General features: G+C 40.9%; 1 protein-coding gene across 1 annotated transcript in view; it reads right to left on the bottom strand.

Annotated features, from left to right (window-relative positions):
* The window catches only part of EXO1 (exonuclease 1), a 35,775-nt gene extending 20,847 nt beyond the window's left edge, over positions 1 to 14,928 (bottom strand). Inside the window, exons 1-8 of the mRNA XM_036121627.2 lie at positions 14,489 to 14,928; positions 13,003 to 13,176; positions 10,201 to 10,320; positions 7,258 to 7,381; positions 6,145 to 6,282; positions 4,990 to 5,202; positions 3,528 to 3,715; positions 2,517 to 2,613 (exon numbers count right to left, since the gene is read on the bottom strand). Of these exons, the coding sequence (XP_035977520.1) occupies positions 2,517 to 2,613; positions 3,528 to 3,715; positions 4,990 to 5,202; positions 6,145 to 6,282; positions 7,258 to 7,381; positions 10,201 to 10,320; positions 13,003 to 13,163 (1,041 nt within the window). The 5' untranslated portion in view covers positions 13,164 to 13,176; positions 14,489 to 14,928. The remainder of the gene's footprint in view (positions 1 to 2,516; positions 2,614 to 3,527; positions 3,716 to 4,989; positions 5,203 to 6,144; positions 6,283 to 7,257; positions 7,382 to 10,200; positions 10,321 to 13,002; positions 13,177 to 14,488) is intronic.
* Between the last annotated feature and the right edge of the window lie 818 nt (positions 14,929 to 15,746).

Genomic DNA, 15,746 nt, shown 5'->3' on the forward strand with positions numbered 1-15,746 from the left:
AACAGAATTTTCAGCAATGACAGAAATGTTCTGTGCAGTCCAATATGGATAGCCACTAGCCACTAAGTACTTGCGAGGTGGCCAATGCAACTGAAGAACTAAAATTTAAATATTATTCAATGTGAATTAATTTAAATAGCCATATGTAGCTACTGGCTACTATACTGGATAGTACAAAGTTGGAAGACAAACATGACACAAGACAAAGACATGAATAAGACAGAAAAAGTCGAAGACTAGGAAATCTAACATCTAATTAAGAGAAGTTCTAAAAAGAGAAAGAGGAAAGAGCAACCTGAGTGTAAGGTTTACGTGATTTGAATTGATGCACATAAGGTTCTTTCCGAATATCGTTAGGGATTTGTGCTCTTAGTAGCTTGGTTTGTTTCAGCTGACAGTAATGATTTCTTTTCAACGCTCAACTGGTCCTGGTTTCTCACTGGCCACTTTCTCCAGGCTCACCTCGTCTTCTTTCTCAAGGAGCTCTGCTCCCTTCACGTAGTGAACACGAGGACAGTCTTGGGCCAGCCATAATTAACTACTCATTACTCCACACACGTTGTTTGCAGCCTGGCATCACTCATCTATCTCATCTTGAAAATCCCCACTGATCTTTGCAAACCCAGGACACCTCAGTTTCTCTAAAGGAGACAGAGAGAGCTTGACCTGGGATCACAGCTCCCCTATTTATTAAATGTGTGTTCTGGGCAAATTACTTAACCTCCCTCTCATTTCATCTGTAAAATGGGAATAACAGTATTGACCTCACAGGCTTGTTGAAGAGTAAATGAGTTACTATGTGTAAGGTGCTTAGAAAGCATTTAGAATGGGGGCGCCTGGGTGACTCAGTCACTTGAATGTCTGACTTGGACCCAGGTCATGATCTCAGGTCCTGGGACCGAGCCCCGTGTCAGGCTCCCTACTCAGCGGGGAGTCTGTTTGTCCCTTTGCCCCTTCCCCTCCTCATGTTCTCTCTCAAATAAATAAAATCTTCAAAAAAAAAAAAACAGCATTTAGGATGTAGTAAATATCCAATAAATGTTTGGTATTATTATTATGAAGCATCCTTTCCTTAGGTGGAGTTAGGTACATGCCCCCCACCTTTTTCATGGAGACTAGAATACATCTCTATTACGGAAATTTCCACATTTCTATATATACAACCACATCTCCCTTCCCTAGGCAATGAGCACCAGAGGAAGAATTATATTTTATTTTTCTTTATATTCCAGAACACTAGCTAACCTATGCTTGTTTTAGTGCTTAATAAATGCTCAGTCAAGAACTGAATTAGTGAGCAAAGGTAGAAAGACCCGAATTAGACTGGAAGCTATGAGAAAGAAGAAACTGTCATTCAGAAGAACTAAAAGCAAAAGGATTAGCAGTGAAAGAGAAGCCCAAGTTTATTTCCAAGTCTTCTAGTCTGAGAATGAAAGAGATCATGTAACTGATACTCATTCCTTCAACAAATAAACGTGGTAAATATAATACAGCAGTGAAGTTCATAAAGCCCTGCCTTTATGAAAATTATATTCTGCTGGGAAGAACCACAAAGTAAACTACGGAGACATAACTTAGGCATTAGTAAGTGCTAAACAGGAGAAATGTCATTAAGGAAAACTGTTAAGGAATTCTTTTGACTGTGGATAGATTTAAGGTTATAGGAAATCATTTATGTAGAGATCCAAGAAACATTTAGAATTATGCAGCTGTTGTTAGACTAGAGATTAGGTTAAAGATGTGGGAATTTTCTGCATAAATAAGATAAAATAATCAGAACTTACTTAAGGAATAAATTTGAACAGAAAAGAGAAGAGTCTGGGAAAGGAGAGAATGGTGGGGGAGTGTGTCAGAAGGGATATACACAACTGGGAAAAAGTGAATGGGAATGGGCTCAGAGACACAGTTCAGGGGTGTTCCATTAATATTTGTGCAGTGCTTATGAGTGAGCGAGAAAACAGCATTTACTTCCAATGGTAGCGTTTCTAGGTTTGAACTTTCAACTATGCCAAATATCAGAGGCGAATGGGGTGGGACGAGAAGAAAACCATCAAATGCTTGTAGATTCAGATGAAATGTTCATGTCTAAAGGTCTGGTGATATATCATTTGGTTGCTTTTTAAGAAAATTAGCCAATATATCTGTTCTAAGATAATTTCTCTATCATTGAGTTGTTTTAAACCCATATTCTGCATAGTGCTGGGATATAGAGATGCATAGAAGATGTTTACAAAATGAAGATTTGCCTTTAGTCACAGTTCCTGGGTCACCTGGGTGGCTCAGCTGGTTAAGTGTCTGCCTTCAGCTCAGGTCAGGATCTCGGGGTCCTGGGATTGAGCCCCGCATCAGGCTCCCTGCTCAGCAGGAAGTCTGCTTCTCCCTCTCCCGCTCCCCCTGCTCATGCTCTCTCTCAAATAAATAAAATAAAAATCTTTTAGTCAGAGTTCCTGAGATGTAATTAAAATGTGCTCTCTAAAAGATGAAGTCATTAAAAAAAAAAGTCCTTAAGATGTTACCGTAGCAGTGTCTGGATTGTAGTCATCAATCTGTTCAAAAGTGTTTATATCTTTATTTCCAAGGGCTATTTGAAGAGCTATGGAATCATCAAAATACCTTGGTTGGTAAGATTAAGGAAAAATGCCTTTATTAACAACTGTACGATAACGTATTAAGATCGAAAAGTGTATTCCTTACTCTCCACACTCAGCATGACTGAAACCACAGGGGTCATTCTGGGTTCTTTCTGTCACTGTAGGAGACGATAACCACAGGGGTCATTTGCTAGGTTCTATCTGTCACTGTAGGAGACGACAACCACAGGGGTCATTTGCTAGGTTCTATCTGTCACTGTAGGAGACGACAATCACAGGGGTCATTTGCTAGGTTCTATCTGTCACTGTAGGAGACGACAACCACAGGGGTCATTTGCTAGGTTCTATCTGTCACTGTAGGAGATGACAACCACAGGGGTCATCCGCTAGGTTCTATCTGTCACTGTAGGGGCTGGCCATTTTTGGAAGCAAAGCCCACGTCATCACTTCCTTCCCAGGGAGACGGAGAGGGAGTCCTGGCCACCGGCTACGTGACTGAGCTCTGAATCAGCCTGCGTGCATGCAGCCAGGGTCTCTGTGCAGGGCATCCTCAACGGGTGGGCTCACACATCCACAATGCCCCTCCTAGGAAGTGGAACTTGCCGACCAAGAAGTACCACCTTTGGAATGTGTACCTTAAGTGACCGACTCAGTACAGGTTTCTGTCAAGGCAACCTAAGTAATTAGCACGTTATGATAGATGAGCCGCAGGTTTATAAACAAAAAGATGCTCTGAATTTTCACTACCACAATAATTAAAATGAAATGAATTTTCACTAGCATGATAATTAAAATGATAATTAAAAGACATAGGTTTCACTATAAAAAAGAAAAAAAAACAATTTGCAGGCTTTTTACTGAATGCCTCACCAAAAGTTTCACCATAAAAATATGGAACAAGTGCAAAATTCTACTATTCTGGTTCAGAAAGGATACTGCCCAGCGTAGCTTAGTGTTTCAGGATCAATGTCATCTTCGTAAGCATTCAGAGGGATGAGTTTCCTTTTGATGGGATCAAAAACTAGCTGATAAAGGAAGGTATTGTTGGCTCGAATAAATCCTTTGATGTAATCTTCTGGTACTGTTATGTTCATCTTAAGATAGTGTCCGATTTTCTTGATAACCTAATAATGAATGTAAAAATATTTACTAGTTATCTGCAAATACAGAATAGGGAGTGTATCATCACCAAGATCAACTGGTTCACATTAGAAGAGGCTGAGGACTGACAGAAAATCAATTGATTTTATCTGCACTGAAAGCCTCTACCAGCAAACACGACCATGTCATATCACTAAAAACTGTAACAGCATTTTCTTCGATTTTTCTATTATTATGAACAAGTCAGTTACACATCTAGTTTATATCCCCAGGTGTGACATTAAGACACATTCCCCGCCCTCAAAGTCCCTTTCATCCACACAGCAAAATACAAACATACAAAACCCGAGAATTAAAATGAAGGTGACCTCTAACTTCTGTTAGAGTCATGGATGATTAAAGCTGGTAGTGGTTTAAATACTCCCTACCACACTCACAGATGAACAAGGGGAGAGGCAGAGAGCAGAAGTCAGTGGCCCTGGGGTCACTGGCAGGTTAGTGCATGGCTCCCTTCCCCTCGGGCCCCCCCACTTCCCCCCGAGGGGAGTGGGGCGGGGGTGGCGAAATGAGCTTCTTCAACATATGCTGCCCCCCCCCTTTTTTTTTTAAAAGGTAAAGCTATCAGAGAAATGATCGAGCGGTGATGCAGGTGTCTGTTTTCCAGAGGACACAGGACACATGATACTACGTCAGAGGAAGTAGGTAGGAGAACCCAGCTGTCTTCTATCAAGCCATGTGAAAGAGATTTACATAAATGTGCAATCCCTGTCAGAATTTTCACGTTTTCAGAAGACACGACTATTTTTCATTAAAATATGCTACATATGCTAACATGTAATGAATTTATTACTATTAGCTTTAAATTAACCAACATTTTATCTTTGTTTGAATTTGATTCAGTAAATACCAACAGCTATAAGCCATTTAACAAAAATTATTGCCACCAAGAGCTTTAAAGAGGGTAAAGGGACCCTGAGACCAAAAAATTTGAGAGCCACCACTACAGAGAATAGGACAGAAATTGAAAGATAATACATTTTAACATTAATTCTATCTAGAACATTTTGCCCTTAAGTCTCTTTACATTAGTCTTCATTTAAAAAATTTTGCCAATTGCTTAAAGCAGGTCCATCAGTTGCCAAAAGCAAAATCCTAGTGTTTTAGTCATTTTGTCCTTTTGATGACATGATATGGGCTACTGAGAGGATAGAATATTTAAAATTCATATTCTGAAGGGTTTATCTCTGACGTAAGAAATGCTCCGGAAACCCAACCGGACTGGGCGACTCACTCTTACCTTCACGATGTCTGGATTATTGGCCAGTCTTAGCACTTTGCAGGCCTTTGCTAAGCCAATCCCACGCAGCGAGGAGAGGTAGTCGCAGCCCGAGAGAATGCACATATAGCGGAACTTCTCCTCTGTGAACACGTCCCCAAGCTGTCTGCACATGCCCAGCCGCACCTGGTCAATCTCTAGTCCATTTCCAAACTGGTCCATTTTTAAAATCACCTTCAAAAGGAAGGGAAATAGTCAATACCTATAAGGGTCATTTTAATTTTTCATTATCTAATCCACTGCAATATTTCTAAGAATTCTTTCTTGTTCTTTATCATAGCACTGAGAGAGAGGAGAGATAGGCAGGCCAGTTAATTACTATGAAATCTACAAATAAATGAAACTGAAGCATAGATGAGGATAGACCAGGTCGTGTGCCAGGACTCCCTTGTTCTGACTCTGGGAGAAAGAATGCCCTTTCTGTACCTCTTACCTTCCACTGACATCCAGGATTGTCATGGTGATCAAACAGTGATTCACACAAAAATCCTTTTTCTTATTCTTAAAGTAATACATGCTCATTGTAGAAAATTTGGAGAACATAGAAATTCAGGAAGAAGAAAACAGAAGTTGCCTGACATCTCTCATCTATCACTGTTACCCAGCATTAATCCTTTGACAGATCTTTCTAGTCATCTATGAAATTTATAGATGATATAAATAACATTGGCAGTAACAAAAATGATATCATCTTGTAGTTTTGTATCTTAATTCCCCCCTTACTACATCATGATAAAATTTTCCATTGAACAGCTTTATACATAATTCTAAATAACTGCAAAGCAACCGGCTGGATAAGTTATTTACCTCACCTAACTGAAAAATGTAAAGCATATAAGTTATACCAAAAATAAAAATAATAAGTCTACGCTCTATTGAAGAATTTGGATAAAACAACAATAAAACCTTCTAACCTTAAGGGCTTATTATGAAAAAGTGTCCAGACTGCACAAATGTCAAGCAGCAAAACCCTTTTCATTTTAAATAAAATTATTATCATTGTAGGTAGATATTAACTGCGGGTATCAATGATTCCTAGAGAGGAAAAACCTTATTTCCTTGCTTTACACCACTGCCAACTACACAGAAAAGCAGCATATAGTTGTAGTCAAGTACCTTTTTACAGCCAAAAGCGAGGAGGTCAGAGTCCTCTGTGATTATAGCTTGTACAATACCCGTTTTGTTAAGATAGGCCAACTGTGCGTCTGCTTCGTACGGAGCCACGAGACAATCTACTCCCTGGGACCGAGCAGCCTGCCAGAGAAGGTCGTGGTCAATCTCCAGCAGAGTATCTAGAGAGAACTCAACAACTTCCCATCTCATTACCAGCCTCAACATGTACATGCTCATGTTATTTTCAGAAATCATCTCCTTTGGGGTTTTTCCACTTTTAGTCCTAGCACATATTGAACTAATCATATAGCCACAAAGATTTATTTTTAAAAAAATCAATTTATAGGAGAAAATACTGCTGTATATTCAGAGGGAGAGAAACAACTACAAGCCAGAAAAAATTATTTCAAATTGTAGAAAGAAAGCTTGCATCTTAAGAACGGCTATGCTCCAAAAGCATAAAAGACATTTGTTTGGAGCTCTGAATATATTTTCCCCATAAAAATAACATGCTTTCTTTTCAGACTACGAAAGTGTATCTGACACTGTTTTGATAAAACTACAGAATTTAATCTCTGTATTTATTTTCCTGTGTTTACCAAGCCGTTTGAACAGAGGCCTGAAGCAGGGGAACGGAGGGCTCGAGCTGCCGGCCGCAGAAGAAGATCTATGGTGCTAAGAAGCTTCTACGCAGAAGCAGGTTGAGGAGACTAGGGGTCTGAGAGGTCCTGAGCCAGTGAGGCTGGTTCGACAAATCCCATGGCCATGAAGAGTAGAGGTGTTAAGTGTTAACAACTACATGACAGTGGGGTGAGACTGGCCCTCCAGGAACCATCCCTTCCATCTCTACGGAACAAGATGCCCACCAAACTCAAATATCTAGAAAGGGAGGGCGTCCCTTAGTCCTTAGGATTTCTCCCTTGCAGACTGTTGGACTCCTCTCCTCTGTTGAAAGATACTGCTCCCTTCTTCCTGAGACCTGCCCCTTCCTTGAGGTTAGGCCTAGAATAATTTTCCTCCCTTCACTTTCTTGTTCTCCCACCAATAAACGACTCATAACTAGCTTTGATGAACTTAGCCATTGGTTACTTTGGCTTTATTTCTCATTTGGCTTACTTTAATGACTTTGTGGGCCATCACATGTGTGATATTGATAGAACGGGTAAAACATTCTCTGGCTTCTGAGACTTTGCCCTCACGAAGAAGCTGCTTTCCCTTAAGAAGATTGGCTTGTCGTCTTCTGCAAGGGGAAAAAAAAGTTTGACTCATCTGATAGTGTTTACCAGGTCCCTGAGAACATGAACCCAAATCTTTTGGGCTTCTAGTAAAAGGAACACAAGTGATTTATAATGCACGCACACACAAGCTTATCCTCAGACTTCCACAGCAATGCTCTACGTCAAAAGAAAATGGAGTAACTAAGACACTTAAGAAAATGTGAGTCAAGGCTTTCACACCATCAAAATTAACTTTCAAGCATAAAGGTGCACCTTTATCAACATATGAAGAACTTGAGAAATACCGTTTCTGTGAGCTTGTGGGATCTACTAGAGAACAAATTTCAGAAAAACCAAAATAACATCTGCAGAATGGTCTATAATAAGCAAATATGTGGTAATTTGTAGAATCAATACCAAATACCATTAAACAGGGAGACAGTGATAGTACACATTCTAACAATATAGAACTGCTATTTTTAAAATGGGAAAAGAGAGAGCATATGCGAAGGAAGAAGAAATTTTAACTGTTTTCAATAATCATATTGGTAGTGGTAGCATCAGTATTTTATTCTGAATCTACTGTTGAGTGTAATAAAATACTTATACTTATTTTGGGATAAGATAAGTGAGTCATTATAAGATACTGCAACTTCATCCCCCTGTGCCCTTGAAAATATTCTCAGTATGGAAGAAAGGAGATAAAGATGTATTACAGAAGAAGGAGAAACCCTACAGTCCCGAGTCTGAACTGGAAGAATCAATCAGAACTCATGAGGTTCTGATCTTTAAAAGTGCACACACACACATACACACACATTCCCTAGTTCCACTTTTAGACTGGGCTCCACAGATGAAGAGACTTGTAGAAAAGGATTTTAAGTGCCTCTCCCGCTGCTACATTGTCACAGGGAAAGCTCATCCTACAAAGACAAAAAGACTTCACAGGTCAGAGACAGACAGACAGACAGTTGTAACATTTTTTTTAGCCATTTTTGAGCTTAGCAAGAGAAAATTAATAAGTATCTGCAATTAGAATTAAGAACATGAGACACCCAGGTGGGACCTGATTTGGATTAATCCCTTAGCCATACTAGTTTGGGACTGTCACCCATCCTTTTAGAACTCACCTAGAATCTACTAATTTTTTATTAAGAGTATATTTAGTAAACTATACATTATTTGTAATAGAATATGGACTCAGTTTCAGTTACTCCTTTGTAAATAAACTTTATATAGTTCTGGCTTTAAGAATCAGAGCTCTCCAACCTGAAACTGATATAACACTGTATGTTAATTATACTGGAATTAAAAAAAAAAAAAAAAAAAAAAAATCAGAGCCCTCCAAGTCAGCTAGATTGAAAAACCTAGATCTGAAAAACTCTCACCTGATTCTAGGCCCAGAGAGAGAGCAAAACCAAGAAAGCAGCACCCTAACAGAATGCTCCCTCAGCGAGGCTTAATTCTATCTGGGTGCGACTCACACTACCTTTGACAACTAAGCCCAGTGGTCTTTCCCACACAGAAATAATGACTCCTGGACCTAAGAACAAATACAGGAGGAAAAGAAGAATGGATGAATGAGGTGGCATAGTTGCTTTATTAAAATAAAGAAATTCCTTCTAAGGTCTGTTGTTATAAAATAACTAGAATCTGTTAAATATGAATGATAACATGTGTAGGGTAACTATTAAAAGAAGAGAAACAGAATGCTTCACTTTTCAACTAGAAACAAGAGACAATATAATCAGGGTGGAAAAACAATCAATTCAGAAGTCAAGCAAGGTAGGAGTTACCAAAAAACAAAAACAAAAACAAAACCACAAAACACACACACACACAAAAAGAGAAGACAAATGTAAAATACCAAGAGAAATAATGTATTAAAATATATTAGTAATTAATAGTCAATGTAAAAGGAATAAACTCTCCATTTAAAAGATTTTCAAGAAGTGGCAAAGATGGACAGAATGGATACAAACAAACAAAACATAGGGTGCCTGGGTTGCTCAGTCGGTTAAGTGGCTGACTCTTGATTTTGGCTCAAGATCTTGGGATCCAGCCATGGGCAGGCAGGCTCCCCACTCAGCAGGGAGTCTGCTCTAGATTCTCTCTTTCCCTCTGCCCCTCCCCCCACACAAACATAAGTTTTCTCTCAAATAAATAAATCTTATAAAAAATAAACCACACACACACACATACACATGGTAATGTGTTCTTTATAAGAGGCAAACCTAAAAACCAATGATGTAGTAAAGCTAAAGGTGAACAAATTAAAAAAAAAAAAAAAAAGACAGTAGAAACATAGAAAAAAGTTATAGGTATGCTAATATCAAACAGAATAGACTTTAGGAAAAAGAAGCCTAACTAGAGTTTAAAAGAGTCACTATATATTGTTTCAGTTTACCACAAAAATGTAACTAATTCTAAACTTGAACGCAACCAATAAAATTGATTCAAAATAAACAAAACAAAAAGTGGACAGAACTACAAGGTAAATGACAAATCCACTACCAAATTTTAACATACTTTTCCCAGTAATTTATGAATTAAGTAGACAAAAATTTAAAAAAAAAGACAAAAAACAAACAAAACAGTAAAAATACAGATTTGAGCACCGTAATCAATAAGCTTGACTTACTGGACAGATATAGAATCTTCCTCTTAGTAACTGGAGAATACACATTCCTTTCTAGCACACATGGAACATTTAAAGACATTTGTTCAAGTACTAGGCGATAAAGCAAGCCTCAACAAATTAAAATTTAAGAAAATTGGTATAAGACTACAGCATCAGACTTAAATGCAATTAAATTAGAGAGTGACTAGAGAATCAACTTACTCTCTTCTAGACTTTTCCACTTCCTTTTTAGAAGGTAAAGTACATCCATCAAATACGAGAATAGGCTTGATCCCATGAGAGAGTAACATATTTACAAATTTCATACAAAATCCTACATACCTATGAAAATAAAGAAAAACTCATTTAGGTGTGTGGCATCTTGTAAGGTAATACTCTTGCTCTTTTTAAAATCAGATGAGACAGATTATGAAAGAGAAGGTTTTTACTATTTTTTTAAGCAAATGTTTTCACAGGAAATGGAAACTCTAATTTAGACTTGGGTTCAAATCCTGCCTTGGATCCTAATGGTCTATGTGACAAATGATGGATTATTTGACACTGCAAACCCTGCTTTTCTCATCTGCAGATGAAAAGGTTTTGACATCCCTTCCAGTTCTGATATTTTGTGGTTCCAAATCTTGCCTTTTTCCCCTACTTTTTTTTTTTGCTTCAAAAAACTTTGAATCTACTGAAAAATTGAAAGAACAGTACAATAAATATTTGATTCCTCCAACAATACCATTACAACACCCGAGCTATTTAAAAGCAATAAAGTATCATCTAACATACAGTCTATATTAAACTTTGTCCAATTGTTCCAGTGTTTCTTATAACCAGTGGTGTCCTGGTAAAGGTTTAACAACCAGTTCTGTGGGAAGGGGTGCCTGCTCCGTAGCATTTGTCAAATTCCCTGACACGAATATATTACAATGGTGAATAAACTACCAATGCGGGGTCACCAAATGCTGAACTGGGAGAAGATGGTGTATAGCAAACTTGTATGAGTTGGCTCCAGCACAACGTTGCTACCCCTCTCCCCCAACAGTCTAGGATCTAAACAAGGATCATGTATTGCTTTTAGTTTTTTTATTCCGGCAAGGCAATTAACAAAAAGAGCCACATTACAACTTCCATCATTTATAAAGAAAAGGATATTTTAACTAAAGAACAGAAATAGACATAATATTAAAAGATAATCTTTTAAATCACATAATACTCATCTTAATGAAAGACTATGTGGTCCTTCTTTTTATTGTAAACCAGTGACAACAGACATGTATTTGTCTACAGAACAGTGACTTTGTACTAATTCTGGGCCTACTAATGAAGTATCATGTAAAAGATAGGGGAAAGCAAATATAAAATCATAAATCTCAAAGGAAATTCACATATTTTTTTAATCAGACAGAATACAAACATCAGACACCTGTTGCAGAAATCTTACCAGGTCAGCATATTAGACCTACCTCGTTCCTTATAATTGTCATAAAGGCTTATCATACACTTATCCATATTTTCTGACCTTTTCTAGTTAATATCCCCATCCAAAGGTGGATAAGAAAGGAAAAATAAACTCTATCAAATGTGACTTATTGGGGCACCTGGGTGGCTCAGTTGGTTAAGCGACTGCCTTCGGCTCAGGTCATGATCCTGGAGTCCTGGGTTCGAGTCCCACATAGGGCTCCCTGCTCAGCGGGGAGTCTGCTTCTCCCTCTGACCTTCCCCCTCTCATGCTCTCTCTCTCTCTCAAATAAATAAATAAAATCTTAAAAAAAAAAAGTCTTATTAGTTGCTGTGAGAAAAAAAAAAAATTAAAGTCCACAATACTTTGTAGAAAGTCCTGAAACTTTTTAGTTCAATAAATTACTACATGGCAGGTCTGTGGAGTTCATCAATGACATCTCTAATAAAGGATATTTTCTGTATTTTGGACAACTCTTCTAATTAGTCAAAAATCTCAGAATCCCAAGAACTACAAAAAACTAGAGAAAGTTCTTCCCCTGTGAAGAATATTCAAAGAAATACTGCAGGTAGAATGAAAAATTTATAGTCTTCAGCTACACCTGTCACTATTCAAATTTAGTGGCAGAAAAGAAATGGCCGGGGCGCCTGGGTGGCTCAGTCGGTTAAGTGGCTGCCTTCAGCACAGGTCATGATCCCTGGGTCCTGGGATCGAGCCCCATGTCCGGCTCCCTGCTCAGTGGAGAGCCTGCTTCTCCCTCTCTCTCTGCCTGCCTCTCTGCCTACTTGTGCTTTCTCTCTCTGTGTCAAATAAATAAATAAAATCTTAAAAGAAAAAAAAAAAAAGAAAAGAAATGGCCTTCAGATGGAGTGGCAGCAGGGCTCCGGCTCCTTCAGATCCCACACGTACTGTTCCGGGTCACCTTTGGTCAAATTAACTGGATAAGCCTGAAAGCCCGAAACATCCGCCATTCAATAAAGACTTTCCCTCTTTCCCCCAGGAAACAAACAGCATTAACACATTTTTCCTATTTTTCATTGTGATTAAGTAAGTCACATCAAGATCCGGGAGCCTTTCCTCCAGGAAATAAATTACATATTGCAAAAAAGAAAATTCATAATAGTGATCAAATCGCTCCAGAAAATCTCTGTTCTGAAATTATACTTGCTTCTTTTTCTAATGTTTCTATGTAAAAAAATAGAGAAGATATTAGTCCATGGAACATGCCTCAAATGAAGTTGCAGTTATGATTGGATATCAGCAAGGCCCACCACTTTGGGCCCCAAGTAAAGTAAAAGGGAGTCAGAACACCTTGTCCCTTTGAAGCAACTGCTTTGTTTTGCAAACTGGGCTCAGTTTCTTAGGTAAAGAATAAAGGACACAGTCTTTGGTTTTTGTCTATGGGGGTCTTGATACTACATCACAGAACGAAGTCGCTCCTGATTTGGCAATGTTCTCAGTCTCACTTCTTAATAAACCTGGCATTGAATGAAAACGATCCCAATATAAGTCTGATTCTTAGGTGACAAAGAATTAATTAATACAAGGTCCAAACTTACTTATCAGTAGGTTCACCTCTGGCTAGTTTCTCAGCACAAGCAATAGCTCCTTTGTGCAGCCAGCAATATGTATCCACAGCTACTACCTGTCCTTTATACTTCCTCACATGGATGGGTTCAGAAGCTTCTTTGATAAACTGCAGTAATCCATGTATCCCCATAGTGCCAAGTTAACTACATGATGTGAGAGGAGAAAGGAAAAACAGCAATATTTAGAGCAAAATATATTTACTCAAAAGTTTTAGAAAAATAAGAAAAAGGGCTTGGAAACTGATATAGCCATTGTTATTGCTTAGATATTTGAGAATCACTGCTCTTTAATACTTTAACTGGGCTCCTGCCAAGAATTTCCAGTCTAGAATATTTATGCTAATCACCAACTCTAACGTCACTTGATAGTTCCGTAACGTTTATTCTTTCCAAAGTGCTTTCCCACTTGGAATCACGTGTGTTCCAAGCCTAGGCACCCAGGAAGTGCTAAAAGTGCAAGAATCTCTATCTCTCCAAAAAAAGCATTATTAAGATCTACCCCCTTCCACCCAGGAAGAAGCCCTTAAGTCCCTTCTATGCAGAAATTCTGGAGCTGACTCAGACCTTTCTGAAGCACTACAGTTGACCCTTGAACAAGGAGGGGGGTTATTTGCACCCACCCCCACCCAGTGGAAAATCCACGTATGATTTTTGACTCTCCCGAAACTCAACTACTAATAGCCAGAAGCCTTACCAATTACATAAACTCGGTTAACACATATTTTGTATGTTATATGTATTATATACTGTATTCTTAAAATAAAGTAAGCCAGAGAGAAGAAAATGGCATTAAGAAAATCACAAGGAGGGGCGCCTGGGTGGCTCAGTCTTAAGCGTCTGCCTTAGGCTCAGGTCATGATCCCGGGATCGAGCCCTGCATGGGGCTCCCTGCTCCACGGGAAGCCTGCTTCTCTCTCTCCCACTCGCCCTGCTTGTGTTCCTTCTTCGCTGTGTCTCTCTCTGTCAAATAAATAAATACAATCTTAAAAAAAAAATTAAGAAAGAAAGAAAATCACAAGGAAAATACATTTACAGTACTGTACTGCATTCATCAAAAAAAAATCCAGCGAATCTTTGTACAGATTTTATTTATTTGACAGAGAGAGACACAGCGAGAGAGGGAACACAAGCAGGGGGAGTGGGAGAGGGAGAAGCAGGCTTCCCGCGGAGCAGGAAGCCCCATGCAGGATTTGATCCCAGGACCCTGAGATCATGACCTGAGCCGAAGGCAGACGCTCAACGACTGAGCCACTCAGGCGCCCCTAGACCCTCACAGTTCTAACCCCTGTGGTTCAAGAGTCAGCTCTAGCACCCACCCCCCACCCCCACTCCTCAAGATAAAAAGTAAAAGCAATGCGGCTGAACGGCTGCTTAGTGTTTCATAACATAAACCCCTCCCAGCAAACATTAAGTCTGGGGGGAAAGGCAGAAAGAACAGGGTAAGAATCCGCCTCACCTTGAGACTGTCTCGAAGTTCGGAGCTCTAGGCCAGCAGTGCACTTAGCAGTTGTGGAGACGGGTGGGGGATTCTGACTCTTAAATACGGCAGGTAATTGGGATGCAGGTGTTCCTCAAGCCACAGTTTGAGAAAAGCAATTAGCCTCCTACCTCTCAGATAATGCCTCTAAAAAGAGTTTTCTTCCCCTTTGAGGGAAACTGAGGTAGTACACATTTTGCGAAACCTGTACGTTTCTTCTAAGCTAGGTAAATACGGCGCCTAAACGTTTCCTCTTCAGCGGAGTGGGAATGACCTGGGGCCACAAGGCGGGCACCATCTCAGGGGGCCCGCCTGCCACCCGCGAGGTACGACCACACCGGCGACCTCACCGCCTCACTCCTGTCCACAGGCTGTGCACGAGTGGCCCGCAAGCCCATTCCAGAAGACACGCTTCCTTTATCCTGCAAGACATCAAGAAGAAAATTCACTTTTCCACATTTAAGAGTGGGGACTGCAGGTGAAAGGGGAGCTGCTAGCTTGGGCGGCAGCCCTGCAGAAGTCCGGCGGGCGGGAGCCTGCGCCCGCAGACCCTCCCTGCGCTCAGGGCAGCCTCGGCGCGGCCTGCACCGCGATCAGCACTCGGGACTCTGCGGCCGGGGCGGGAAGACCCCGCCGGACCCCCTCCTCCCGGTCCTGGACGACTGGAGTCCCGAGAGAACGCCACCCTGGGCCCAAGCACAGCCCGCTCCGCTCCCTTCCCGGGAAGGGTTCTCCCCGTCCGCTTCAGGTCAGGTAGGCGGAGGGCTCCGAAACCTGCGCCCGACGCCCCCGACTCACCTGGGCCAGAGCTCCCGAGGCAGTCGGCGCGGAACAGAGGCAGCCGGGTGGCAACCGCGCACCGAAGACTTTTCAATTTGCGCGGGAGAGCTTGAGGTCCCGCCCCAGCGGAAGTGACACCAGAGCGCCCCTCCGCGGCGCCGGCTCCGCTTCTCGCGGCCTCCGCTTCCGGGACCCGAGCCCCGCTCCTCGCCGGACGCCATGTGGCCGCGACCCTGCGACCCCGGCCGCCGCTGCCGGCCAGGATACTTTGCGGTCTTCCGAAGGCGCGGGCGGAGCTGGAGCAGCTGGCTCACGGGAAACGGCTCCCGGAAGTTGGTAGTTTTCGCTCTCGCCGGGGCTGCTGGGAGTTGTAGTTCTCTGCTGACTGCGGCCTCACGTCTGGCCTGCGTTGGTTTAAGGAGCGCCCCCGCGTGTTTGTGTGTAGGGTTTTAAAGCC

This window comes from Halichoerus grypus, chromosome 7 (assembly GCF_964656455.1).
Source record: "Halichoerus grypus chromosome 7, mHalGry1.hap1.1, whole genome shotgun sequence".
NCBI classification, from domain to species: Eukaryota; Metazoa; Chordata; class Mammalia; order Carnivora; family Phocidae; genus Halichoerus; species Halichoerus grypus.